We start from the raw sequence: 25,250 nt of genomic DNA on the forward strand, positions 1-25,250 counted from the left end.
TGCTGGCAGAGGTTGCAGGAGGCTGCCGCAGCCGAAAACGGAGCTTGGGGGCCCGTTTTCGCTGGCAGAGCACTCGGGCCACCAGCTTGAGTGATACTGAGCTGGCCACACCCACCCTGGCTGGCCACGCCCACCCTAGCCCTCCGACGTCAAACACAACAACCCTGATGCAACCCTCAATGAAATTGAGTTTGTCACCCCTGGTTTACATCAATAGGAGAACTGGAGTATGAACGAGCGGACATGGTAAACCAATTAGTATTTTTAGGCTTCCAGTAAGCGCCTCTATTTCTTTAAACTTGGGGGAATGATTTTATACGGCGCCAAACAGTCCAGGGACATGATTGAAAAACGGCATCAAATGACTTCAAACCACCACATGGGGATTAAGAAAATATGGTCAAAATGATAGGTCTCCGCCAGGGGTGAAACGCAGCAGGTTCTGACAGGTTCTGGAGAACTGGTAGCGGAAATTTTGAGTAGTTCGGAGAACCGGCAAATGCCAACTCTGGCTGGCATCAGTGGGGTGGGAATGGAGATTTCGCAGTATCTTTCCCCCTGGAGTGGGGAGGGAATGGGGATTTTGCAGTATTCTTGCCCTGGAGTGGGATAGGAATGGACATTTTGCAATATCCTTCTGCCAGGAGTGGGGAGGGAATGGGGATTTTGCAGTATTCTTCCCCTGCCATGCCCACCAAGCCATACGACGCCCACAGAACCGGTAGTAAAAAAATTTGGATTTCACCACTAGTCTCCGCCCTGGAGAATAAACAAGTTATATTTTGACAAAGACGAGAGAATGGAGAGAAGTGCAAGAATTTTAAGATTAGTTTATGTTACGGGATGAAAACTGACAGAGCATTTGCAGAGAGCTTCAAAAAAGTGTTAAAATGCTGTCAGTTGTTATGTGATCCAAGCCCCGCCCTGTGACATCTATAAAAAAAGAGGCAGGACTACAAACATATTTTAAACTATATTTATATTGTTTAATAAAATATATTTATTGTTATATAGTATTGCCTTGTATTTTGAATTTAATCCAGCCTTTTATTGCAAGAGCCAAAATGTTACTTGTTACTTATTACAGTTACCTAATATTTATTTTTGATTTTTAAAGGGAATAATTTGGAGCACAAAATTAAGCTTTTGTGTAGACTACAGTCATTTTTACAATGACCGTTTCAACTTTCTCCGCATTAAAATATCTGCGACTGTATTTTTTCCAAATCTGTGAACAATGATTTTGAAGTAAATCTTTATTATTTCTTGTCAAATAGATCCCTACAGTAGATAGTTGATCCTTTTAACAGCAAGACCGAGCCCCAATTTTGGTCCAAGTATTGCTTTTTCCTTGCAATGTCAATCCATTCTGGCTTTTAAATTCCTTGTGGACTTTCCTGAACTCTGAATAATAAAGCCAAGTTTCTATTGATAGATGTAGATGTACATTATAGATGTAGAGAGATACAGATTCATGTACAATGATAAAGTCAGGAACAGAGAATGTATTTTGAGTCAAAGAAGCAAAAAATAATTTTAAAAATGGTTTAATTGGTGATCAGGTTGTCTTCATTTAAAAAAAAATATGCATAACAACTCTGCAATTCCCTGAGTTGTACTACTACTACGGCTATCGCTCTGGTTTAGTCTGTGCTGTGCAGTCTACTTAAGAGTCTGGAATGTGATCCAAAGAATATTAAACTTGTTTTAATGGCTGTGGAGGGCCCTCATGAATGAGCAATTCACCTACCCAGAGGTGGCAGCCCCTTGAGAAAATGCCAAGGGATGAGAAAAAAATAGTATCGCAGCTTGGAAACTTGGAGACCGTAGGGAGGGGAGAAAAGAAACAGATTTTTCTTACACTTTCAGAGCTAGTTAGCACCCGGGAGGCATTTCCACAATTAGTTGGCCGTGTAATTAAAACAGGTTGCACAGAGTGCTTAATATTAACTAGCAATGCCCTTCCTGTGGCCAGGCTCTTTCCGCCTAGCATAATGTATTTGTCTCATTGCCGAGAAATAGGTCCAATTAGCATTTGGCTAAGGGACGCGGTGGCTTAGTGGCTAAGATGCTGAGCTTGTTGATCGAAAGGTCGGCAGTTCAGCTGTTCAAATCCCTAGTGCCACATAACGGGGTGAGCTCCCGTGACTCGCCCCAGCTTCTGCCAACCTAGCAGTTTGAAAGCACATAAAAAAGGCAAGTAGAAAAATAAGGACCACCTTTGGTGGGAAGGTAACAGTGTTCCGTGTGGTGCTTAGTCATGCTGGCCACATGACCACGGAGACGTCTTTGGACAGCGTTGGCTCTTCGGCTTTGAAACAGAGATGAACAGCGCCCCCTAGAGTCGGGAACGACTAGCAATAAGGCACGGCTGAATGAATGGAGAACAGATCTGTAGAACATATTTGTGGTGACAAAATAATGGCAGAATATAATAAGAGGAAGCCTTTGCCTGACCAATAATGATGGGTGAAGTTTTAGATCTAACATATCTTGATTGTGCTTTGCTACCTTAGATACATTTTCATCCGAAATACTATGCTTCTTTCTTCTTCTTTTTTTCCTGCTCAGTATGTCTGTGGAGAGTCTCAAATCATCCAGGTCATGGTTGTCCCAAAGGTGTCTTTTCCAAAAGGTGCTGTAGGAAGCTAGAAGAATGAAATATTCTAGGAAATATTAAAGAGGCAGAATATTATATTTCCCCTGGATGAGAAAAGGAGAAACATGTTTTTAAAGACAAAGCAGCTGCCCCCTCCCTCACCTTCAGTTCCAGGGTGATGGGATTAAGACAGGGCCCTCAGGACATGATAGGATTAGCCCTCTACCCATCTCACCACATGGCACCTGGGAAGATTACATCACCCAGCCAGGCTCAACCAAGCCTGGGACACAGGCAGCCTACAAAGTTAGCTAAAAACCCCGCCCCCCTGGGAGTCTGACAGCCAATGGGATACATTTCTTGTACAGGAACGGGAAACTCTAAGGCAGGGCCCAAGAGAGTGTATATAAATATATCCCTCTCTCCACTCCATTTGCCTTTTTGCCCGGGACCTCAAACCACGTGGTCCTGCCCACCATTAAAAAACCATCTTTCCAAGCAGCCACCATGTTTCCAGGGTCTTTCTCCCCACTTGGAACTGAACCCAGATGGACATTTAGGTCCACCTGGGACCTAAAGGACAAACACTTCCAACAGCGCTTTTTCTTTTGAAAATATTTCGCTTCTCATCCAAGAAGCTTCTTCAGTTAAAGGAAGAAAATTCAGTTAAAGAGGCTTCTTGGATGAGGACAGCTTTCAAAAGAAAAAAACAAAATAAGAAAGTCCAGTTGCCTTTTGGGAAAAGCATCTTAGGTTCTATTTGGAACCGATTTGGAAGTAATTCTTGTAGAAAACAAGTGTAGAAATAATGTACAAATAATCGTTCATACCATACGTGGCATGCAAATTCTTTCCGAGTGGAAAGATAATTGTTTATACAGCTCAATACTATATAAAGAGTATACAAAACAAGAGAGCAAGGCACCTGATCTCATTTGCATATAACAAACAAGGCCAAGGCAATCTTCCACTGATTGCAACATCCTATTCATAAATCACTGCTTGGAGAAGGTTACCTCCTGAAAAAAGCACTTTTGGGAGGCTTTCTATGCAGTACAACCAATTTCCCCCAGCTGAAGAAACACTGGGTATTTTTCAGCAACCAAATAATTTTCAAAGAAAATTCCCATCAGGCGGATGTTTGCAGGTTGAAGCTAAATAAAATTGATGGGAGTTGAATAAAGGAAATCAATGGCATTTCATATTGGCTGGTGAATTGCAATCTAATCTGATTTATCCAGTATCAACATAAGGAGTTTAAATTTAAGAGAGACCACTGAGATTTTTTTTTAAAAAAATAAAATCCAATGCAACCCTACCCTATATATTCAGCTTTAATTGCAATAATACAAGAGCAACCAATAGATTTAAACTTAACATCAACCGCTTTAATCTAGATTGCAAAAAATATGATTTCTGTTAACAGAATCATCAGTGCTTGGAATACTTTACCTGACTCTGTGGTCTCTTCCTATAATCCTAAAAGCTTTAACCAAAAACTTTCTGCTATTGACCTCACCCCATTCCTAAGAGGACCATAAGGGGCGTGCATAAGCGCACAAACGTGCCTACCGTTCCTGTCCTATTGTTTTTTTTCTTTTCTTCTTCCTATATATATATATATATATATATATATATATATGCTTATACCTCCTAATATTTACTCATATATATGTTTATATACTATATAATCTTTTTATATGATGTTGTGACAAAATAAATAAATAAAAATAAAATAAAAATAAATATATAGAAGCTCACACTATGTTTAAACTGGTTACTGTATCACTGTAGTTGATAATTGCTTTAGGATTTTCTGGCCATTTTAAAATTTCCTTTTATAGTTATTATATTTTATGCTGGTTTTTTATTGTTACTTCGATTGCACAATATCCAAAACCATTTTGTAACCAAATCATCCTCCAAAGAACAAAACCCAAACATAAACCCAGCTTAGTAAAGTGCGTACAAATGTAGCTAGAGTGTTAACATGCAGCTATTTATTGAGTTTATGAAGTCATTTTATAGATTTTGAGGATTGCAAATTACCGGTATGTGTGTTTTTTTTAAAGATATTGCTTTGAAGCTTCATTTTTTTGACGCACAAGTATGCTTTGAGCAATTGCCACCAGATGGTGCCAGAAGACATCATTCAAGATCTAAGATTTCTCTTGTTTGCGCACTCTTTCTCTCTCTCTGTGTGTGTGTGTGTGTGTGTGTAAGAGAGGGAGGGAGGGAGGAAGAGAGAGGGAGAGGCTTGATCCCTTAACCCAGTGATTCCCAAACTGTGAGCCGCGGCTCCCCAGGGAGCCGCGCTATCGTCATGGGGGCGCCGCGGAATATCTGCGCCCGCTGGGTCCGGCGCTGATGCGCCATTTCTGGGGCGTCTGGTGCGCATGCGCAGTTGCAGGTCGGATTTCCGGGGCGGCGTCTGGTGCGCATGCGCAGTTGCAGGTGTGTGTGTGAGAGGGAGGGAGGAAGAGAGAGGGAACCTCTGCCTTAACCATTACACCAAACTGAGTCTCTGAGACCAGAGGTGGGTTTCACATAAAAGTTACTACCGGTTCGCTGCACGTGTGCACACTCACTTTGTGCGTGTGTGCGCCCGGTTCGCGTGCGCACTTGCCTTCCACGCATGTGCTTTGCTCACACGCACGCCTTCCGCATGTGCCTGGCTTCAAAAATGTGGCTAAATAGGATGGCATAGAGCCGGGGCGGGTGGGCCCACCTGTGATTTCCACTACAAGTTCGGGCGAACCGGTCTGAACCGACTGAATACAACCTGTCTGAGACCCATTTACCAAGGCTGTATGAAGCTGTAAGAGGAATTCTCATATACAGTAGTCTATGAAAAGCATGATAGCAGATTTGGCCGTTATAAAAAACCAGGGACAGATGGAAGTTGACCCTCTCTTGCTAAATAGTGGGGTAGACAGCCTATCTCATACAGAGAGCCAAAATATGGATTCTGGAAACAGTGCAGTTGCTCTAATTCTTTTGCAATCACTACCTAACTTTTCTTCAGTTTATTAATTAGAAGTTCTTGGATTCTTGCGAGTTTATTTATTTGGTTCCAATACGGCCTCTTGAGTGAATGCTAATTTTAAGCAGAAAATAGAACCGACAATAAAAATAGCGTTCTTTTCCTATCTAGAAACAGGAACAGCCAACTTCTACAGAATCAGTGATGGTACTTTTGTACTGAGCCCTACTAAAGATCTACAGAGGCAGCCCTGCCAGCTTCTATAACCTCTAATAATCAACTTCTATAGAGTCCGTAAAAGTACTTTATGCCGAGCCACCTTATTGATCTGTCTAAGCTGGAACTACGCTACGCTATGCTACTACAAAAGCTCAAGAACCAACCTAGCGATGGTAATTGGCAGCCCCCTCCTGAATTTTATTTTTGTGAATGGGTCTCACCCTCCCACATTATAATGCTGACGATACTCTGAAACAGAATAGGCTAAGAATGCTTGGCTGGGTCAAAAACTGGTACTTATTCCCATTCTCTGTCTTTTTTTTATTGGTATGTGCCAGAGTTAAATGGGTGGTACGGTGGGCTAGTGGTGGAGCTCTCGCCTCACAATCAGGAGGCTGCGAGTTTGATATTTCTCTCTCTGGGCACGATGAGAATATATATATCTGCTGAATAAAACTCCGTACTGGCGACAAGAAGAGCATCCGGCCAGTAAATACTCAGCTTCATTCAGTTGCCCAGACTCCATCCCACAAGGGATTATGGGGTCATTAAAAGAGGATGATGATGATAATGATGTGGCAGAGTTAAATGATTTAAATAAAGAAGCAAATTTTAATTGTCAATTATGGTGGGGTGAAGTCAAAGAGCTTCCCTATCAGGGAAGGCCTATCTTCTCCACTTCTTCCACTGAAGACCTGCATCTCTTCATCCCCTTGCTGAGACCCATCCGGATGTTCTATAGTCACACATCATGCTTACGATAGGAATGACACCAGCGAGCCAGAGCGGGTGAAATTCAATCATCTTTATTTATGAATAAACCCTATTCTATTGTGATGGTAGCTGGTTCCTAGGACCAGCTCCAGAGGGAGGGGTGGGAGGGGTCTGAGCAGAGGGGAGGTCAGAGTATTCTCCAAACAGCCAAAATGGCCTGGCAAGGTAATAATGGATCCAGGAAGGGGAAATGTGGAGGAGGGCGACGGGGGGTGATGGCATTGCTGTGACGGTTGGTTTGCACCAATTCCAAGGCCGAGCTCAGCCATCAAGGCCCAACACAGGCCACCGTGACAACCCATGTCTCCAGGACGGAGGGAGAGAAGCAAAAGTCTCCTCCTCCATCCGATTTCTATTCCAAGGCGTCTCTCTTTTGCAAAGACCTTCCATACCTGCCAGCCAGCCAGCTTAGAAGGAAAGCTTGGTAGAAAATTAGGTGAAGGGCGCCTGGGCTAGGAACGGGGCCTTCAAGTGGCACAATTCACATAACCGTACCTGCCCCAGAGAGTTCACTCCGCAACGGAGTTTCGGACGGTTTTTTTTTTGGCATCCGAGCGTTCCCTCCACCGCTTAGGAACCGTTAAGGTCATTGTCTTCTACCCAGTCTCTACTCATCGCTGGCTGTGACCACTGAGAAGTCCAGATCCATCTTGACACGTAGGAGAGAAAGTTGGGATCCTCTCCTCAGACCCATCGAAAGTGCTGGTTGCGGAGTAACCGAAAGAATTCGAAGCGCAAGAAATGTGCAAAACATCAGAAAGCGCAAAGTGCTCCTAAAGGAAAGAGGCCTCTGGATGGCCTGTTGGAGGGGTGGGGGTGGGGGGCGCACGGTGGGAAAAGGACCTCAAGCTCTGCATTACGTGAGGCAAGCCGCCATGCTGTGTTTCTCCTCATGCTAATGGCGGGGGAGGGGGGGCAACGCCCACTCCGTAAAGGTGATAACCTGGGACCTGAAAAAGAGCGAAACTCCCTTTTCTAAGGAGAAACCCACCCTTCCACGAAAAATATGCATGACAGTCTCTGAGTGGCTGGCTTGGATACAGAGCTCTGGTATTAAAAATAGCATGCTTTGAAAGAGGCCGTGCAGTGGGGGGGGGAGGGGCTGCTTGGCTCCAGCTCGCTTCTTCTCTGGGCTGATGATTGCTCTGCTGAGTCACTTTGCCTCTTCTCGACTCCTTGTCAAAGCCTCATCCCTGGAAAATTGTGAATAATGCAGCGTTAGATCACCTTGAAGGCAAAAGATAACCTGACTTGAGGCCTGGGAGTGGGGAGTTTTACAACACTGGTGCCAGGGGTCATTATTAGTGGATCGCTCGCTAAGGAGGGGGGGAGGGTAGTGGTGAAATGTAAAATTTGTTACTACCGGTTCTGTGGGCGTGGCTTGGTGGTGGTGGGGTAATGTGACTGGGTGGGTGTGGCCAACTTTTTTTTTTTTTACTTTTAAAAGCATTTTTTCCGCCGAAGAAAAAATGCTTTTAAAAGTAAAAAAAAATAATTCTGATGATCGCGTGGCTCAGCTGGGCATGGGGGGTGGGGCAGGGATTTTTGCTACCGGTTCTCCGAACCACCCGCCGCCATCTCTACCGGATCAGGCGATCCAGTCCGAACAGGGAGCATTTCACTCCTGGGGGTAGTCACCGAGGACCAGCTACTAAAATCTTCTATCCCAGGGGTATCAAACGTGATTTCATTGAGGGCCGCATCAGGGTTGTGTTTGACCTCAGAGTGGGCAGGAGGGGCAGGCCGGGGTGGGTGTGGCCAGCTCAATGTCACTCGTCGAGGATCCATTTTCAGTCACGACGGCCTACCCAAACTCCTTTTTCACTGGCGGAGGGCTTCAGGAGCCTGTCATGGCTGAAAATGGAGCCTGGGTGGGCCATGTGCAGCCTCCCCGAGTTCCATTTTTGCTGGCAGAGAGCTGCAGGAGGCCGTTGCTTCTGAAAACGGAGCCTTCCCAGGCTCAATTTTCACTGGCAGAAGGCTGCAGGAGCCGGTTGCAGCCGAAAACGGAGCTCAGGGAGGCTGCACACCATTTCCATTTTCACCGCTATTTTCGCTGGCACAGATACCGTAGGCTGGTCCTTCGCTGTTTCTCAGGCAGCTGCACGGAGCAGATCTAAGCACCCTGTGGGCCAGATCCGGCCCGTGGGACTTGAGTTTGACACTCCGTTCTATCCCCTTCCCATCCGAAGGGGAGGGACATCACAAGCGCTAAGATATCCTCATGGAATTGACGTGGAAAGGGTTGTTCATATAACGTCATAGACACTGTGGCATTACGGCACAAGTGACATCTTTGCTGCTTGTCCTAGCCTGGTGTATCTTCTCTTACCCGTTGCAATTTCCTCTTCTAGAGAAGGAAGAGAGGAAAGTCAAACTTCACCTTCCTGCTGTTCAACCAGTGGGCCCTGAAAGCCCCTGACGCCGATTCTCAACACGTCTGAAATGTCACCTCCAAGTGATTATGGGACAGAAGGGGAAACTTACTTGGAATCGTTAAAGTTGTAAGACAACTGTATTTAGTTGATGTCTTCTCATAGAATCTGCTAGTTGGAGAAGGTGCTACCAGAGTGTTTTTTTTTCCCAGAATGATAAAAGTTTTTGAATGAAGTTTAATTGTACATCACATCAAATCAGGTTTAATTGGAGTTTTCACCTGCCGTTTAATTTTGATGGGGAAAGCAGTAAGAAAATTTGGATCCATTTTCTCCTTCAGAAGTCAGCTAAAATCCTCTCCAACAATATCAACTGATAGAAGGATGAGATGTAAATGCAGAGATGGGAGTTATATTTCCCAACTGTCTCACTGCTCCCATATTACCATAAATTTGGATTTCAAATCATTTGAGGCAGAGACATCTCTGGCTCTTATTATAACCTGCGAAGCACCAGGCACCCTTGATACTATTATTAATAGTATTAATAGGAACTACATTGCCTATTATGATATTTGGACAAGTTTTAGGCTTTTGGGGAAAGCTTGAATGAATCCTAAACCACCAGCATTTCCCAACTATTCTTCAGAATTCTTCAGAATTATAATATAATTACAAATCAATATACTGATTTTTGTTGGAGCTTTTGATGCAAAACCAGACAAATTCACCAAATTTTAGAAATGTCAACTCTCCTGGACTTGAAATCTCTTATTTTGCCAAAGAACAGAGTACAATTTATGGCAAAACATTGGGGCCTCTGTGGCTCAGACTGCTAATGCAGTCTGTTATTAACAGCAGCTGCCTGCAATTCTGCAGGTTCTAGTCCCACTAGGCCCAAGGTTGACTCAGCCTTCCATCCTTTATAAGGTAGGTAAAATGAGGACCCAGATTGTTGGGGGCAATAAGTTGACTTTGTATATAATATACAAATGGATGAAGACTATTGCTTGACATAGTGTAAGCCGCCCTGAGTCTTCGGAGAAGGGCGGGATATAAATTCAAATTAAAAAAAAACCAATACCTTCATGATTCTTAACTATCCAAGCACTGGAAACAACACTCAGTCAATTAGACTACAGAATTTCAGCCATAAGTCATTGTAGTTGTAAGTCAAGATAATACGTGACCGGACTCTACCTTATGACTATTTTTAAGATAGCAGTCTTAACTTTGAGGGGGGGTGGATAGTAAATAGCTTTTTAAAAGTCCAGCATAACTTTGAACGGTTGTACAGTTGTGAACTGTCTGTATGATATTCATTTAGGTGATGGTGATGATAATAATGATCATACCTTATAAAATCCAGTAATCCCAGTGCCCGCCAATGGCCTGGCCTGGGCTATTCAGCTACCTGCACCCCTGTGCAGTTTTCTTTACTTTCCGATGTGATGGCCAAGTATTCAGAGCTGTTAGGAGACAGAAAGACATGAGTAAACTTCGGAAATGAGGTTATGCTCACCTTTCCCCTCCCTTACACAATACAAGCTCCAGTAACTGCTGGAGTTTCATCAAGACCAAATCAGGGGTGAAATTTAGCGGGTTCTGGAGAACCGGTAGCGGAAATTTTGAGTAGTTCGGAGAACCGGCAAATACCACCTCTGGCTGGCCCCCGAGTAGGGTGGGAATGGGGATTTTGCAGTATCCTTCCCCTGCCACGCCCACCAAGCCACACCATGCCCACCAAGCCACGCCCAGAACCGGTAGTAAAAAAAATTGAATTCCACCACTGGACCAAACGCTAAGCCATCTTTCAGTATCTTTTCAAAAAAATAATAATCCTGGTGGGCTTTGGTAACCCGATAAGATCAAGTGACTAAGTTAGGAGGCCCAGAACACCTCTTCCTCCTCAGGGTGAAGGAGACAAAGCTAGTGACGAGCCAGTTCATTGCATGATGTGAGGGGAGAAGGATGAAAAGAGGAGGAATCAGGTGTCAGGCCTGAAAACCATACTAGACTTTAGGGTTCCAGACGCTGCCACATTTTTCCCCTGAGGGGAAGAAGGGGGGTTGAGGGGTATGGTAACATTCTTCAAGCGGTCAAGGTCGGATGGTGTTCACATCTGCAGGAGGAGTGGCGAGAAGATATTCGAATGAACTGGGAGAACGTGGGACCATGTGACCAGCAAAGGGGTTAGCGGGTGGGACTCTTGGGGTTTGTATAACTGGGAAAAGAATCCGGAAGTTCAGTTTTGGAATTTCACTCATCGTGTGCCAGTTTCCTCATGCTAGTAAAGAACTCTGAAAGACAATGGCTTCTGAGTTTTTTTTAAGCAGAAGAGGTTTTTCTGGAACCTTGATATCAGGGTTATAAGCAGCAGAATAAACCTTATACTGTAAAAGGATGAGCAATGGTTATAGGACACTTTGATTTATGGGAAGCTGAAGAGCCCAACAGAGAGGGCAAGAATGCAAAATGAGTGGGGCTTATGGTCAAAGCCAGGATTCATGGTTCATCAAGTCTCCAGGAGTTGAGCTTGACTCAATTCCCTCTAGAAACCTGTAAGACACTTTAGGCCTACCAAAGCTCCCCTAATTTCCTCGGGAGCATGCAGAAGCTGCTTGATGACCCAACAATTTTAAGAAATGTGAACCCCACGCTTTTTCAAATGGTTGTATGCAATCACAAACCATGAAGGAAAGGTCTGTCCCAGTGGTGAAATTGTCCCCGGTTTGCCACTGGTTCGCTGCCCATGCATGCCCGGTGCGCAGTGCATGCCAAACGCATTTTGTGCATGCATGCATAGTGCGTGCCAAATGTACGCACACGCATAGTACACGCCAAACATGTGCTGCGCATGGAAAAAGGAAGCTTGGGAAGGTAAGTAGAACAGCGGGGGGGGGGAAGAGCTGTGCCGTGCAATTTAGTCACTAGAAAGCAGGATTTCCTGTTTTCTAGCAATTTTAAATCGTACGGCACAGCTGATCGTTGGAAATACAGGTTCGGACCAACCGGTAGCTTTTTTTAACTACCAGTTCACCAAACCGGTAGCTTTTATGACTACCGGTTTGCCCGAACCTGTGCAAACCAGTAGTGAGATGAGCGTGGTGATGATGAAATGTAAAATATATATATATATATATATATATATATATATATATATATATATATATATATATATATATATCAAGTTCATTCCAGAGATTTTCCTTTCCTAATGTATATACCTACTTAACTATCCACTGTCCCATCTTGGCCCTACCCAGAGTAGAACCTTGGTGGACAGGACATAGGGAATGACCTTGAAAAATAGGAGGACAAGCCACTACCAAGATAACGATCAGTTAAGCGGGGCTTGTGGCTGGTTCAAGAAACTAGTTCGAGTAAACAGCTCAGAGAGCCTCTCTGTAGTTGATTCAAAGATAAAGTGAAGGGGAGAGCACATTCAACATTGCAACATTGCAACATTGCTACTATACTTGTCATGATAACAACTACAATGACCTATCATATGGCATCAGTTTCTTTGTCTGGTCAACCTTGTTGGGCTGATGCCTAGGGCCATAGAAGCTGCCAGGAGTAATGTTTGATGTCAAGATCAGCTTGGACATTTCTTTTACTGCAATGTCTGGTTTCTGTATGAGCTGCTCACCGGTACTCAAAATACACCATGGGTAGCATCATCCCAGAGCCTTATGGGTTATTGTAGGCCGCTGGATAGCTAGTAGCCACCCAACACAGTTAGAAGTCAGAACATGGAAGCCCCAGATTGTTCCCCCGTGCCTCTTCTCCTGCCCTATCCCGCTCTCCTTACGCATTTTCTTGAGCAGCTGCCTCTGTCGCTGCAGCGATCTTCTTGTAGCAATAGATCATCTCCGCTACCAGCCAGATGGTCAGGACAACAATGAGGACGTACATCATGATTTCGGAGACAATAGATGCCATATCCCGATTGGCTATGGATGAAAGGGGAAGACAGGGATAGGTCTGTGTGAAGTGCAGGCATCCAGGTTAACTAAACTCGGTTACTTTTTGTTAGAATGGAAAATGGAATACTGAGGTTTTGGGAAACTGTGGCTCACGGACCACACATGCAAAGAATGACCTTGTTTCATCCGGAAGTGAACCCACTGACTGTTGGGCTCACTGGCAAACACCTAAAACTCAATGGGATTCTTTCCAGTCCCTGTTCTCAAGAGTTCTCTTTAACCTTGATTTAATGGGATGAACAGAATGGAGCTACAAGAATTCTAGCATCTCAATGATTTCCTCTAAAGCAGTAGCCCCCAACCTTTGGGGCACCAGGGACCAGTTCCATGGAGAAAGTTTTTTCCATTGACCGGAGGGGGAGTGGTTTTGCATGCTGCCTGCATCCCATGGATGGGTCTTTGCTTGTTTGTGTGGCTCGGTTACTGTCATGCTGTGGCCTGGTGACGGTCCATGGACCAGGGGTTGGGGACCCCTGCTCTAAAGTGTGGATTTTCTTTTCTTTCTTTTTTTTTAACAGCTTTCTATGATGCACCAAGGAACTGGATCTTCTCAAGGACAATGGAGACAATGGAGGAACGGCCGTCGCCAGGGGAGCTTTTTATCAGGTTTGCCTGATTCGCCAATTGCGCCCTTTCCTGGATCGGGACTCGTTATGCACAGTCACTCATGCCCTCGTTACTTCCCGTCTGGATTACTGCAATGCTCTCTACATGGGGCTCCCCTTGAAGAGCACCAGGAGGCTCCAACTGGTACAGAATGCGGTCGTGCGGGGGATTGAGGGAGCGCTTCGTAGCTCCCATGTAACACCTCTCCTGCCCAGGCTGCACTGGTTACCGGTGGTCTTCCGGGTGCGATTCAAGGTTTTGGTTATCACCTTTAAAGCGCTCCATGGCATGGGACCGGGATATCTACGGGACCGCCTGCTGCCACCAGTTACCTCCCATCGACCAGTGCGTTCTCATAGGGAGGGCCTCCTTAGGGTGCTGTCGGCCAACCAATGTTGGCTGGCGGCCCCCAGAGGAAGAGCGTTCTCTGTGGGGGCTCTGGCCCTATGGAATGATCTACCTGTGGGACTTCGTCTTCTCCCTGATCTTCGGACCTTTAAGCGCGAGCTCAAAACCTTTTTCTTTCATCAAGCGGGGCTGGCCTAATGATTAATTTTAATATTGAGGGTTTTTAGGGGTTTTTTAAGGGATTTTAATTTATTTATTACTTTTTATGCAACAATTTTAACATGCAGCTTATTGAATTAGATTTTTAATTGAATATTGTATTTTAAAATTTTTTGATATCTATGTTTTATTTATGCTGTACACCACCCTGAGTCCTCGGAGAAGGGCGGTATAAAAATATGAAAAATAAATAAATAAATATAAATAAATAAATAAATAAAGTTTGCAACTGGCTGCCTACATAGTATTTTTTCTCAGTCTAAGAACAAACTGTTATATTTACCCATCTTTCCCCCAAAATAAGACCGGTTCTCATATTAATTTTTGCTCCAAAAGACGTATTAGGGCTTATTTTCCAGTTAGGTTTTATTTTGGGGGTAATACAGTACTAAATGCGTCCATCTGGCTGACTAACTGAACTGGGGCTTATTTTGGGGGTAGGGCTTATATAATGAGCATCCTGAAAAATGACGCTAGGGCTTACTTTCCAATTGGGTCTTATTTTCAGGGAAACAGGGTATATCTGTGGCTTTATTTCTTTTGATTCTGGCTACATCCATCCTTACTTCTGGTTATGCTCATTGCTAGAACTCAAGCAAGAGAACTTTGATAAGTTCTGAAACTGCCAGATTGGACATTGTGGAAAATAAGGTGGTTAAAAAAGACGTTCTGACCCATAAGTAATCTGACGTTTAAACTCTCCAATGGTCTACAACATGCCAAGGTACCCTCGTGCCTGCTCCACCATCTTTGAGCTCCAGCTTTGTGCTTACCTTTTTCAACCACATCAAGGTGGATGGTTTTGTTGATCATGATGTTGTAGGAGAACTCATTGGCAAAATGGAGTGTGCGGTTAACACTGCAGATGTACTCCCCTGCGTGTTCGAAAGTCACGTTCAGGATGAAAATGGAGACATCCTGCAAATCTGCAATGTTCTTGGTACCATTCCACACCACTAGTTCTTCAAAGCGAGGATCATATATAGCGAGCCTTTCATAGTAGTCATAACGAAGAATCTGGAGAGAAGATGGAGAGGACCCAGTCAAAACCAGAAGAAACAGTACTGCACACAGAAAAATGCAGCCCTTCAGCAATAATACAATTGCGATGATGATGTTGTGGCCCGCCAGCGGCCAACGAATCTGGCAGCAGATTCGGACAGTGAGGAGGTTGGGGAGGAACATGGCCTAGTCCTGGAGTCTGGGGAAGGCTCTGATGAGGGCTCTGCATCGGAGGCAGAGAGGGGGCCTGGGCTGTATGCCAGTTATCATCTGCCTTTGGAGTCAGACACCAGTGCGGCAGACAAACAGCTGGAGCCAGTTCCCACTGTATGCATGTGCAGAGTTGCCAAACGAAGGGGACAGCTAAAGAACAAGGGTCGACTTGGGAGTAAGGCCACAGGTGGACGATGAATGGCCCCTCCCAGAGGGAATAAAAGAGGAGAGAAAGGGGAGTGGAGTTTGCAGGAGACAATTAGTTCATTACTGTATTCTTGCCAAGTATTGCAGTATCTGAAAGATATCGGCCTGGCCACTCTCCAAGCCTGATAAAGGTCAGTAATTGTGAACTATCTTGAAAGACTGTGGGAGAGGAAAGACTTTGCTGGAGAGGAATTCACTGTAAATTAAATAAAAGGGGTTTATCGGGACAAGGACTTGCCTTTGTGCTGCTGGGGAAGCCTAGGTCGGAACTTTAAGACTTGCGGTCTTCAACTTGTAGCCAGCTATGCTATAGGCTGGCTGAGGAATTCTTAAGAGTTGAAGTCCCCAAGTTTTTAAATTTGGCAAGGCTGGAGATCCCTGCCGTGAAAGACTATTTCCAAGAGCTACTTTCAGTGGTCATTATGGTTATGTGAAACAGAAAAGGTTATTCTTTTGAACTTGCATCATAAAACGATGAGAGCTGTGGTGGCAGAGTGGTTAGAATGCAGTACTGCAGTTAATTCTGCCGACTGCCTGCAATTTGGCAGTTCAAATCTCGCCAGGCTCAAGGTTGACTCAGCCGTCAGAGCCTTTTAAAAGCATTTTTTCTACAACCTCTTTGGCCGAAGAGGTTGTAGAAAAAATGCTTTTAAAAGGTCCTCTGGTGATCCCAGTTGAGTTGCCTGATCATCAGAGGCTTTTAAAAGCATTTTACTTTTCACCCCTGTCCTAAAGCCTCCTAAATGCAGAGGGAGAAAGAAAGCAGGAAGGAAGATCAAGGCTCACATGGCTAACGTTTTCATTGTGGTTTTGCTCCACACCTTGTGCTGAAAAAAACAATGGAACATGAATGGGCCATCCACAATTCATGGATTGTGATGCCCACTTGCACACTGATGACATTAGAAGGGTGGATATTTTTGTCTTGTTCGCCTTTCCCCACCTCAAATGTATTGTTAAATAGCCCTTTATTTTTCATGCATGTGGAAAGGATGCATTTACTACAGGTAATCCTCAACCTACGACCACATTTGGGACCAGAATTTCCATTGCTAAGCAAAACAGTTGTTAAGTGAATTGTGCCCAATTTATGACTGGTATGGCCATGTTTTTTTAGCTGAATCACGTGTGGTCATTAAGCAAGTCTAGCTTCGCCCATTGATTTGACTCATTGGAAGCCAGCTGGGAAAATAGCGATCGCATTTATCTATTGATTTGATAGGCCACGCATCTCACTGTTGAAGCAACCCTAGGCCTCTTACAACCAAAAAGATAACACAAAATGATTAAAATTAAGGAAAGTTAATTAAGGAAACCAAGGGCAGGGTCTCCAACTTTGGCCATTTTAAGACCTGAGAACTTCAATGCTCAGAATTCTGCAGCCAGCCATACTGGCTAGGGAATTCTGGGCATTAAAGTCCACAAGTCTTAAAGTTGCCAAGTTGGAGACCCCTGATGAAGAGGGCAAAAGACACGTGGGTGGGGGAGTCTTCTCTCTGTCTACTCCAGTGGGGTCAAACACAAGACCTGCGGGCTGAATTTAGCCCACAATGTGGTCAGATTAGGCCCATGGGGCCATCCTGGAAAATGTAAGGTGCCAGCCCGCATTGCTTCAGTCCGGTCTACCCAATACGAAGAGGAAACATCAGGCCAGCAAGGCTTTGGCCTGGTCTACCCAGTGTGAAGAGGAAACATGCCAGCCAGTGGTGGGATTCAGATTTTTTTACTACCAGTTCTGTGGACGTGGCATGTGTCAGCATGGCTTGGTGGGCGTGGCACGGCGGGCGTGGCAGGGGAAGGATACTGTAAAATCTCCGTTCCCTCCCCACTCCAGCGGAAGGTTACTGCAAAATCTCCATTTCCTCCTGATCAGCTGGGACTCGGGAGGCAGGGAATAGATGGGGGCGGGGCCAGCCAGAGGAGGTATGTACCAGTTCTCCAAACTCCTCAAAATTTCCGCTACCGGTTCTCCAGAACTGGTCAGAACCTGCTGAATACCACCTCGGATGCCAGCAGTTTAGGGAGTGGCGTCAAGCTGGCCACACCTACCCAGTTGGCCACACCCACTCACACACAGCCCCCCCCCCGAGGTCAACCACAGCTCTGATGCGGCCCTCAATGAAATTGAATTTGACACCGTTGGTCTACTCTATCAGCCAGCAGCAGCACCAAGCACATCTATCAGGGCCCCAGGCCAGCTGTCCAGAGTCAGGTTTTAAGGTTCTTCCTGAAGGCCAGGAGTGTGTGTGGGGTGGGCAACCTCATCTCTAGTGGGAGAATATTCCAGAGGGCGGGGGCCACAGCAAAAAAGGCCCTTCTCCTGGATCCCACCAACCTAAATTCTTTGACAGACGGGATCCAAAATAGGCCTACTGGAACAATTGGGACAAGCCAATCCCATTGGAGCAAAGAAAACACATGTCACACGATCGTAGAACACTGTAACCATCATAAATACATGCCGGTTTCCACGTGCCTTAATTTTGATCAGGCAACCATTGTAATTCTGAAGACCAATTGTAAGTCTGTGCCACTGTTGTAAGCCAAGGACTACCTGTGCACGTGATTGCTAAGGGTTGACACCAACTTAACGGCACACAATCAGAAAGAGCAACAAAATATTTTAAAACAGCAACCGTGATAGAAATCGTGTCAACACCAGAAAGTAGTTTAGGACCAGGAAGATGTGGGTTCAAACTGACTGACTTTGGCCTATCGCGCTTTTCAGTAAGACTACCTCACAGGGTTGTTTGTGTCAGGATAAAAATATAGGCTGTTTTAAGCTCCTAGAGAAATAGGGAAATATAAATGGAACTCTAACCCCAATAAATGGCATGGCCATTGTAACTTCAAATGGTTGCTAAATAAATGGTTGTAAGTTGAGGGCTATCTGTATTTTGGAAAGCAGTCCAGTTGGTCTCTGAATAAATAAATAAAGATTTCTCTTTTCAACTGAAGAGCATAAAAGTACTCTTCTAACAGGGGTCTCCAACCTGAGCAACTTTAAGCCTGGCGGACTTCAACTCCCAGAATTCCCCAGCCAGCTTTGCTTTACTTGCTGGGGAATTCTGGGAGTTGAAGTCCACCAGGCTTTAAAGTTGCCCAGGTTGGAGACCCCTGTTCTAAAATATTCCTTCTTTGTTCCAGCACACACCTTGACCAAGTCTGTGGTCCCCTCTTCTTTGAAGAACCATTCAGTAAATGCTTCTGCCTCTGTTTCACTGCGCTTCTTGCAAGAGATGCAACGGATCTTGAAAGAGCCGCCGACCACAGCCTCCGTCTCTGAATCCACCTCCACACATCCACCTCGGCACAAGGTCACTGAAAGAGGAGAAATCAGAAAAATTACAACCCGGTGGTATCAAAACTCCCGTCTCCAGCTTTTACATCTTCTTCTTCTTCTTCTTCTTTTTGCATATTTTAAAATATTTAAGGGACAAAGACTACATTTGTCGTCAAATGTTAACGTTTATTATTTCATTGTTTAAATAATGAATGGAATATATAAAAATTAGATTGCTTATATCATCTTAGGAAGTAACATACAGTAAATCACCACAACACTCTAAACCTGAATACTTATATGGATCTCACCCTTTATTTGTCATCGTTCCTAAAATAAATGTCCATGTTCTTGTAAACGAAAACAGAGAAAAAGAAAAAAAAGTGAAGAATAAATACTTAAAAAATAAAAATAAAAACAGGGTTGGTTTTAAATTCTTTCCCATTGCACCCTACTAATTACATCCAAATAATTATAAACGTGCGAGTTTCCCCTTCAGACAGCGTAAATCTTTTGCCCTTTTTTTTTTAACTTATATATGTCAATTTTTTTATTTCCAATCAAGGATCCTTTCTGCACAGGGAAGGGTGCAAAATCTCAGATATTCTCCTGATTTTCTCTTATTGAGATTTTCTCAATAAGAATAAGAACATCTAACAAAATGAAATTCAATGCAGAGAAAAGTAAAATCTTAGGCAAGAAAAACCAAAAGTACACCTATAGGGGGACGTGGTGGCTCAGGGGCTAGGACGTTGAGCTTGTCAATCGAAAGGTTGGCAGCTCAGTAGTTCGAATCCCTAGTGCTGCCAGGTGAGCTCCTGTTACTTGTCCCAGCTTCTGCCAACCTAGCAGTTTCGAAAGCACGTAAAAATGCAAGTAGAACAAATAGGGACCACCTTGGTGGGAAGGTAACAGCATTACGTGCGTCTTTGGCGTTGAGTCATGCCAGGCTTCATAGCAGTGACTGTGAGAGGGACCTTGGGGTCTTAGTGAACAACCAATTAAATATGAGCCAACAGTGTGTGGCAGCAACCAAAAAAGCCAATGCAATCCTAAATTGCATTAACAGAGGGATACAATCAAGATCAAATGAGGTACTAATATACCACTCTATAAAGCCTTAGTAAGACCACAGCTAGAGTACTGCATCCAGTTTTGGTCACCATATTATAAAAAGATGTTGAGACTCTAGAAAGAGCGCAGAGAAGAGCAACCAAGATGATGAGGGGACCAGGGGCTAAAACATACAATGAACGGTTGCAGGAACTGGGCATGGCTAGTCTAGTGAAGAGCAGGACAACACTGATCTAGGAGATGAAAGTCCTATAGACCAATTTATTATAAAGTTATAGTCAACAGAATCTTGCAAGATCTTGTAGTGGGGCTCCCTACAGGAGCCAAGCTGAGGGAGAGGCCTGAAGCTCCTGTAGTTGGCTGAGTGGGAAGCTAAGCCAATGCCAGCCCTAGAGAGACCCAAGGAGGAAGCAGGCCCAAGGCCTGCAGGGACCCCAGAGGCAGGAAATGGATGGGTGTGTGGAAGGCCTTGGGAAGCTCAGGGCAGGCAAGCTACCCCTACCCCTGAAGAAGATCACTTAACGACTGCATTTGGGACAGCACGGGTGAGAGGTCATTAAGCAAGATGATCACGTAGGCACCTTGCTTAATTAACATTACAACTTGCAACTATAATGGGCTGTTCCATTACAGTCGTAAATTGAGGACTAACCAAGTGGTGGGTTTCAATTTTTTTTACTACAGGTTCTGTGGGCGTGGCTTGGTGGGCGTGACAGGGGAAGGATACTGTAAAATCTCCATTCCCACCCCACTCAAGGGGAAGGATACTGCAAAATCCACATTTCCTCCCCATCAGCTGGGATTTGGGAGGCAGAGAATAGATGTGGGCAGGGCCAGTCAGAATTTTTACTACCGGTTCTCTGAACTACTCAAAATTTCCGCTGTCGGTTCTCCAGAACTGATCAGAACCTGCTGAAACCCACCTCTGGACTACCCATATTCACGTTACATTCTTGGCCTGGACTCAGGCCCCTTTTATCTGACTTTTCCTGCTGTTCCCCCCAAAGGCCATTCCCTCCATACACCCAACTTTTCTTCACCGCTGCTGTGCACAGACAGAACACGATGTATCTGTGTGTGTTTTGTTTGTTTTTACTCCGCTCACAGGTGATAATGACCAGGGGAGAACACCAGCAAAGCCGGCATGACTGGACAATTTGCAGACCTCGGCAGATGCTCTCTGATACTTGTCCTGATTCCTTACCTCCTATACATTTCACATCTTTCAAGGACATTCCAAATTCACAAGGTAGATTAAGGAAATGGAAAAATCCATCCCTGTGGAATTTCTGCCTCGTTGATCTGCTCTAGCTATAAGAACCTCAGCTGTATGAATTTTGGAAAGTGAACACATCTTGACCTATTTCTCTCCCCCCCCCTCATTATTCCTTTACCTGGCTATAAACAATGTCATTGCAGCAAAAAATACCACATGCTTTTTATCATGAAGCAGGTCCAATTCCTCCCACTGGCTAACCAGGTTATTTTTTTATTATTATTATTTTTTTGTCACATTATATACAGGAACATATATTGAAAGGAAACAATAGGACAGGAACGGTAGGCACTTTTGTGCACTTATGCACGCCCCTTATAGTCCTCTTAGGAATGGGGTGAGGTCAATGGTAGACAGTTTTTGGCTGAAGCTTTTGGGAGTTGGAGAGGAGACCACAGAGTCAGGTAGTGTATTCCAAGCATTAACAACTCTGTTACTGAAGTCATATTTTCTGCAATCAAGTCTGAAGCGGTTGACATTAAGGTTGAATCTATTGTTTGATCTTGTATTATTGCTATTGAAGCTGAAGAAGTCTTTAACAGGAAGGACATTGCAATAGATGATTCTGTGTGTTAAACACAGGTCTTGTCGGAGTCGGCGGAGTTCTAAATTTTCTAATCCCAGGTTCTGTGGATATGCTGCGATGTCCTCTTATTTGAAAAGTGAATCTGATGCAAGTTCAACTCTAACCATTCTTAGACTACAATTTGACACAATTTTGTTCCAAACCATTAAAAAAAAAATAGAGTCTGCTTTTCAATATTTTTTTTTTTACCAAATGAAATGTCTAGAGCTTGAGAGGCTGCCACAAAAAAAAAAATTAGAGTCTGCCTTTCAATATTTTTTTTTACCAAATGAAATGTCTAGAGCTTGAGAGGCTGCCACAAAAAAAAAAAAAGGGGGGGGGGAGGGGGGCAGGGGAAGAGCACAACTTATTCTCCAAAGCACAAGAAACAATGGAGACTAAATCAAGGAAAGAAGCAACTTGGAATTAAGGAGAAACTTCTCACAACAATGAGGACAAGTAACCAGTGGAACAATCGAAAGTGCTTCATTACTAGAGGTTTTTAAGAAAAGGCTGGATAGCCGTCTTGTCTCGAATGGACAAGGCAGGGCAGGGGAGTCAAATTCGATTTCGCTGAGGGCCGCACCGGGATTGTGTTTGACCTGGTGGGGGGGAGAGATGGCTAAGATGGGCGTGGTCAGCTCCATAACACTCGAAGCTCCGTTTTTGGCCACAATGGCCTCCTGCAGCCCTCTGCCAGTGAAAACGGAACTCAGGGAAGCCGCGCCAGGCCTGGCCAGGTTCTGTTTCCACTGGCAGAAGCACCTCGAGATGGTCCTTCGCTGTTTCCAGAGCATGCCCACGTGCTAGATCTAAGCACCCCGTGGGCCAAATTCAGCCTGCGGGCCTTGAGTTTGACACCCCTGGTATAGGGTCTCCTGCTTGAACAAGGGGTTGAACTAGAAGACCTCAAGGTCCCTTCCAATTCTATTCTGATTGACTAGAGTTGATTTACTTCACCATGACCTTTAGCTCGAGTTAATGATTTCTATTTTGTGAACCAGACATTCTTAGTTTAAACCTTAATAGGGCGGGTTTGTTTTTCCTTCAAAAGGTGACGGGACAGTTTGTGCAAAGCTCCCAAAATGCTTCTCACTATGTCAATATTTCTCCAGCCGGCCTGGATACCCAGACGAACTCAGCTGCGGAGCACCAGGTAGCAGAACCTCATGTCGAACCATCTCTTTGCAAATCCCTTGCTTCAAATACTCATGGTTATCACAAGGCTTCTGTGAAGGCGATGCCACTCAGCTCTATCTCCCAACCAGAGAAAGGTGAACACGCTGAGGGTGACCCTTTTAGAAATTTGGGGGCTCTGCAAACCCTTCAACGTGCCCATCTGTCGCTGATCACCGAAACGGATCTGCAAGCAGGGGAGGTGGAGAAAGGAAGTTTTGGCACACATTTTGTTTTGCTTTTTGAAAAAAGAAAATCAAATGAATTTAAAAGGAGAGAGAGAGAGAGAGAGAGAGAGGGTTGAATGCCTAAGGAAGACCTATCCCAAGAGGAAGCAATGGCAGATAGTGTAATCTGATGCATGTTTATTTCGAAGTAAACCTTCCAGAGTTCAGGGAGGTTCATTCCTATAGCTGCCAAAATTGTAATCAGATAAATTACTCCAGCTTCTGGAGAAGGACAGATTATCCGTTGAAACAGGAAGAAGAAAAGGTGTTATCGAAAGCTACAGTAACGTAGAGATAGTCCTGGGCTTACAGCAATTTGTTTAGAGACTCACGTCATAACAGAAAAAAACCTGACTTGACCGGTCCTTGCACTTATGACCACTGCAGCATCCCCACCGTCGTGTGATTAAAAATCTGAGTGCTTGGCAACCGACGTGTATTTTACAAGAGTCGAAGTGTCCTGAGGACACATGATTGCTGTTTACGATCTTCCCAGCCAGCTTCTGACCAGCAACATCAATGGAGGAAGCTGGATTTGCTTAAAGACCGTGTGACTAACTTAACAACTGCAATGATCCAATTTACAACCATGTCAAAAAAAGAAAGTAATATCAGTAATATTGGATGAGCTGCAGTGGCCCAGTGGTTAGAGTGCAGTACTGCAGGCTACATCTGCTGACTGCTGTCTGCCTGCAAATTTGGCAATTCAAATCTCACCAGGCTCAAGGTTGACTCAGCCTTCCATCCTTCTGAGGCGGATAAAATGAGGAGCCAGATTGTTGGGGGCAAGAGGCTGACTCTGTAAACGGCTTAGAGAGGGCTGTAAAGCACTATGAAGTGGTATATAAGTCTAAATGCTATTGCTATCTTCTTCCTTCCTTCCAGTTAGAATGCAGTATTGCAGGCTGACTCTGCTCATTGCCAGCTGTTTGATCCTGACCAGCTCACGGTTTACTCAGCCTTCCAACCTTACGAGGTCAGTAGAATGAGGACCCAGATTTTGGGGAGCAATAGGCTGATTCTGTAAACCACTTAGAGAGGGCTGTAAAGCATTGTGAAGCGGTATCTAAGTGGTATTGCTATTGTGCACAACCTGATTAACAACTGCTTTGCTTAACCACAGAAATTTGGGTCTCAAATTGTGATTGTAAATTGAGGACCTACCTATAAGTCATTGCATAATTTGGCAACGGATACCCACCAAACCGAGAACTTTGAACAGATAAATCTAGGCTCCTCCCCAGTTTTGGTTCTCGCAAGTTGCAAAGGTGACAGAGAAACACTACGTTCGGGAGCCTGGGGAACATTTACCGCTATGGGAATTTCACAGGATTGTCAACTTGGGAGATTTTGAGATGCAATGTTCCTTTCTAAGCACCATTTGGCCTCAACCTCACAAGCTGCCAAACGGCACTTGAGCGAGAGCTCTGCAAATTTAATGACTGGAAATGGGCTGAGCATTCATTTTAAGCAGCGTCCAAAACCAAACATTTCCACAAATGTGCAACTTATCTAACGGTAATAACGTAGTTTGCTAGGATTTTTAAATGATTATGATCCTTTTCTCCCCCCATCTCTAATAAGGTACTCAATTCCCTGTTAAGATGTTACTTCCTCTGTAATTTCAATATTTAACCAGTTCAAAGTTATTATTAGATTCTAGATCTTTAAAGATGGAATTCCTGGGCATCTAGCAATAAGCCCCACTGAACATTTATTGCTGCACAAAGCTGTCCAATAACCAGAGCAGACAAGCTTTCGTAAATAAACTCACATTGTGCAAGCCTAGGATAAAAGAGCCAATGGCTCTGCTGGAAACATACATAACAGATTAATTATTGTTATAACCCATTCCATTAGAGCCATGGTGGCGCACTGGTTAGAATGCAGTACTGCAGGTTACTTCTGCTGACTGCCGGCTGACTGCAATTTGACAGATCAAATCTCATCAGGCTCAAGATTGACTCATCCTTCCAAGATAGGTAAAACGAGGACCCAGATTGTTGGTGGCAATATGGTGCCTCTGTAAACCGCTTAGAGAGGGCTGTAAAGCCCTGTGAAGCGGTATATAAGTCTAAGTGCTATTGCTATTACAGCATAGTCACAATCCTGCCG

At 44.4% G+C, this 25,250-nt stretch overlaps 1 protein-coding gene across 3 annotated transcripts in view; it reads right to left on the reverse strand.

Annotated features, from left to right (window-relative positions):
* Window positions 1-1,407: 1,407 nt before the first annotated feature.
* Window positions 1,408-25,250, reverse strand: part of SCN1B (sodium voltage-gated channel beta subunit 1) — a 31,892-nt gene continuing 8,049 nt past the window's right edge. The window contains exons 2-6 of one of the 3 annotated variants that reach the window (XM_058196352.1): window positions 18,689-18,855; window positions 14,886-15,129; window positions 12,765-12,906; window positions 10,306-10,419; window positions 1,408-2,648 (exon numbers count right to left, since the gene is read on the reverse strand). In XM_058196352.1, the coding sequence (XP_058052335.1) occupies window positions 10,353-10,419; window positions 12,765-12,906; window positions 14,886-15,129; window positions 18,689-18,855 (620 nt within the window). In that variant the 3' untranslated portion in view covers window positions 1,408-2,648; window positions 10,306-10,352. Of the gene's footprint in view, window positions 2,649-6,591; window positions 7,769-7,800; window positions 9,324-10,305; window positions 10,420-12,764; window positions 12,907-14,885; window positions 15,130-18,688; window positions 18,856-25,250 lie in introns of those variants that run through there. The other 2 variants (XM_058196349.1, XM_058196351.1) reach the window with 2 other exon arrangements.

Source organism: Ahaetulla prasina, chromosome 10 (genome assembly GCF_028640845.1).
Source record: "Ahaetulla prasina isolate Xishuangbanna chromosome 10, ASM2864084v1, whole genome shotgun sequence".
NCBI lineage: Eukaryota > Metazoa > Chordata > Lepidosauria > Squamata > Colubridae > Ahaetulla > Ahaetulla prasina.